This window comes from Cucumis sativus, chromosome 2, assembly GCF_000004075.3.
Source record: "Cucumis sativus cultivar 9930 chromosome 2, Cucumber_9930_V3, whole genome shotgun sequence".
Classification (NCBI taxonomy): domain Eukaryota; kingdom Viridiplantae; phylum Streptophyta; class Magnoliopsida; order Cucurbitales; family Cucurbitaceae; genus Cucumis; species Cucumis sativus.
Window position 1 is genome coordinate 9,322,846 of NC_026656.2, and position 3,524 is coordinate 9,326,369.

General features: G+C 34.3%; 1 protein-coding gene across 1 annotated transcript; it reads right to left on the reverse strand.

Moving 5' to 3' along the window:
- Positions 1-666: 666 nt before the first annotated feature.
- Positions 667-3,524, reverse strand: LOC101217348. Its single transcript, XM_004138924.3, has 3 exons — positions 3,298-3,524; positions 1,801-2,747; positions 667-970 (listed from the first exon to the last, which is right to left on the reverse strand). The coding sequence occupies exons 2-3, from the start codon at positions 2,743-2,745 to the stop codon at positions 965-967; spliced, it is 951 nt and encodes a 316-aa protein (XP_004138972.1). The 5' UTR covers positions 2,746-2,747; positions 3,298-3,524; the 3' UTR covers positions 667-964.

Sequence of the window (3,524 nt, forward strand, 5' to 3'; positions counted from 1 at the left end):
CTCTGCGAAAAGTTTATTACAAAAGAACTTCATGCCTATTTTATCCTCTTCTAGTGCTCTCATCGCAGATTATTAAGCAAAGAAGAGTGAAGCTCAGCGAAGAAAGCATAGTGCGTGAGGAGATTCCTCCAACCTCTATAACGCAAGAAAATGGATGTGTGGGTTGGATTTCGTTTTTATTATTTTCGCAAATAATAAAGTATATGCGTTATGAACTTAATTATTATAACTTATTTTGTCCTTTTTGCAAGTGCCCTTTTAATAAATGTATCGACAATACAACAAAAGTATTATACTTAATGCATCAACGTATTTAATTAATTGAGTGTATTTGCAAAGTTTAACAGATGTATCAACAACATATAAGTGTATCAAACCAATTATGTGTATCAAGTGTTATTTAATTCATCAAGTGTATCAACAAGCATAACAAGTATATCAAAAACACACAAAGTGTATCAACAACATATCAAATGATGCGTGAAAATGTTTATAATTCTAGAGAGTAGATTTGTAATTTTGCATTTTTCAAATGTGGACTGGACTTGAATTTTGTCCGTAGTGTGTCATGGACCTAATTTCTAAAACTAATTTTGCTATATTTGTGGTTATTTGGTATAAATTAGCTTAATAAAAACATCAATTACCGATTTGAATGAAAATGTCTTTGCGAAATAACAGACTTTTATATAATGGCTAATAATGACTATATTTAAACAGTATCTTAAAAAAACACATGAAATTCACCACCCAAAGTCAGTGCCAAAACTAAGTAGTTAAAAACAAAAGGAAGAGTCTGTTACACGGAGACCATGACAATCAAAGTAACCAAAGGTTCACTCAAACAATCCCCCCTTAATAAACATATGTATGGAAATGGAACAACGTCATTCTTCTTTTTATGAGAAAGGAAAAAGAAACTACCCACTCACTATTCCTCCTCCAGATGATGCCCCCCTTTTGTTTATTCCTGCATCCACAAATTTACCTTTCATGTCAGACAAGTATATATCTCCTCAGACAAAAAAAAAAAAAAAATACAAGTTTTATGCAATAGAATTCACCATTATTCATTCATAACATCTACTTTCATTAGTCACTTCTAACAAAAGTCATCGCTTTCACAGTCATGGCTGTTAAATACATTTTAAAATATATATATATATATATCTACTACATTTACTTAACCCTCTAAAAATTAAGTCACATCATCTAAGTTATAAATAAGACCCGTTCTAATATCAAACTAAATGACCCTTAACTTAACACACTTCCTTTGACCCATTAACTATCAGTCTGTTAGATGGGGGTTTCGATTGATTACAGAAAAGAAAAATCATTTTGTTTCACACTATTTTGACAAAAATAGTTTAAAATAAACTTTAAAAAGTGCTTAAGAAGCTAGTTTGAGTGATTTCTATACACTCCAATTTTTTCCAAAATCTTGTTTTCAGAATTAAACATTGAAAAGACAAACCAAACACACCTTTAGTTCTAATAGAGTCTATATTCCTAATGTTAGAATGATTTCATTTGATTGAAATCTGAACAAACTAGGAAAGGAGGCAGGTCTCTGTTATTAAATAACTTATTTTGTATAAGGATATATAGTGACTTCAGATTATATATGGTTAATGATATATAAAGTACTTTAAAGGATCTGCAAAATATCAGCAATGGAGTAGTGTGAAGTTTCAAGGGAAATCTATTTTTGGTCAAATGGATTTGGTTTTTAGCAATGTTGAAACTTGAAGGGTACTCATACACAGTAGTAACAACATAGAAGAAGATATCTCATACCTCGTCATCATCGTCTTCGCCATCTTCTTTATTCTTCTTGAGGCGTGTAGTACCACCCTCTTTAACAATGGGCAACTTCATCTGACCAAAAGGTGTGTCGACATGAATATTCCCTTTTATGGTGTAGCCAGTGCCTCGTCCTCTAATCATATCCCAAAGTGCAGAACCGAAGTCCTTTGGCCTGAAGGTGATGGGTAAGTCAACGTAACTGATCCCATTTTTATCAATGGGTGTAAATTCGGAGAGATCCGCACGTCCAATACTAACATCAGAGAGCCAGACTTCACAGTCTAGGTCCTTCAATCCCAACTCAAAGTCATTCTTATTCTCCAATTTTAAATGGAGAATGGCAACAGTTTCTTCAAATGAAAATCTCTGAAACTGTATCTTTTCAATATCAACATCGGGCTTGTAAGGAATAGGAATCTCTCCAGTTTTCTCAAGTGGCAATGTCAACCTACCAAAAACAGGGACATCCACAATCAGATCAACCTTGATCTTGTAAGGAATGATACTTCCAGGTTTAATGTCATGATATGTGTTCCTTATATCATCAAAAACCAACTTCACAGGAATTTTGACAGTCTCCTCTCCATGAGCATGAATTGTTCCAGCATCAGGAATCAGCCCAGCGATCAGTTTCCTGCCATCACTCTCTATCAAATAGTCAATGTCAACTAGCGGAATAGGGACAGGATTGGGGTTTTTAATTAGAACATCAACAACAATCTCAGCCTTCTCAAGACTGATGGATGGAATATGAATCCCACTGACATCGGCCGTCGGCTTCCCAAAACCGATCGTTTCTTCAATCTTTTCACCGATGTCGTGAATGAAATCTTTAACTTTGTCAAGGAATCCACCCTTCCCTTCACTTTCATCTTCCTTGTTGTCTTTTCCTTTGTCACCTCTTTCCACGATCTCAGGTTTATCAGAAGATGCCATAACTTCATTGCAAATTACAAATGCAAAAATTTAGAACCATTCTCATATTCGGTCGGGTTGTAAAATGACAAAGATGTAATTGGATGATAAAGTAAACAAATGAAATGGTGCATAAGAAAAATGCATAGTTTGACTCAGCAACATGAACCAAAATTCTAGAGACTCAGATCAGACGTTCGAGAGACAAATTACAAGTTATTAAAGTTTCTAAAAGTCTACTAAACTAATGAGAGTTCATAAAATTAAAGAAACCAGCGAAAGTGAAGAAATGATGCAAAAGGCAATAACAACTTATCCATAAGAAATGGTGAGATTTGCAGAATAGAACCTCAAAAAGGAATGGATTGAGGATTCAAATCAGATTATGAAAGGCCGATGTGATCGGATCGAGTAAAAATTTTCAGAAGAAGAGAAGATCAAACAAGTGAAGCCAAACATAGAACAAAAAACGAAGAGAGGTAATAAAAGAGTAAAGAATGAAAAGAAAAGAAAGGAAAAACGGAAAGAATGTGAGTAGAAAATTGAAAAAAAGTAGAAAGGAGAAGAACTAACCTGTGAGTGAGAGAGAGAGAGATCCGAAGGGGAATTGGAGCAGGAAGTGAAGTAAGAAGTAGGAAGAAGAAGAAGAAAGTGAAAGGGAGAAAATGGTGAATGAGATTTAGATCCAAAGAAAGAGGATAAAATGATTGATCACAATTTAGATTAGTGCCAACCGACACGTTGGTGGTCTTTACGCGTTGCCGACCAATTTTCTTTCCTTAATTAATTCACGTCGCTCC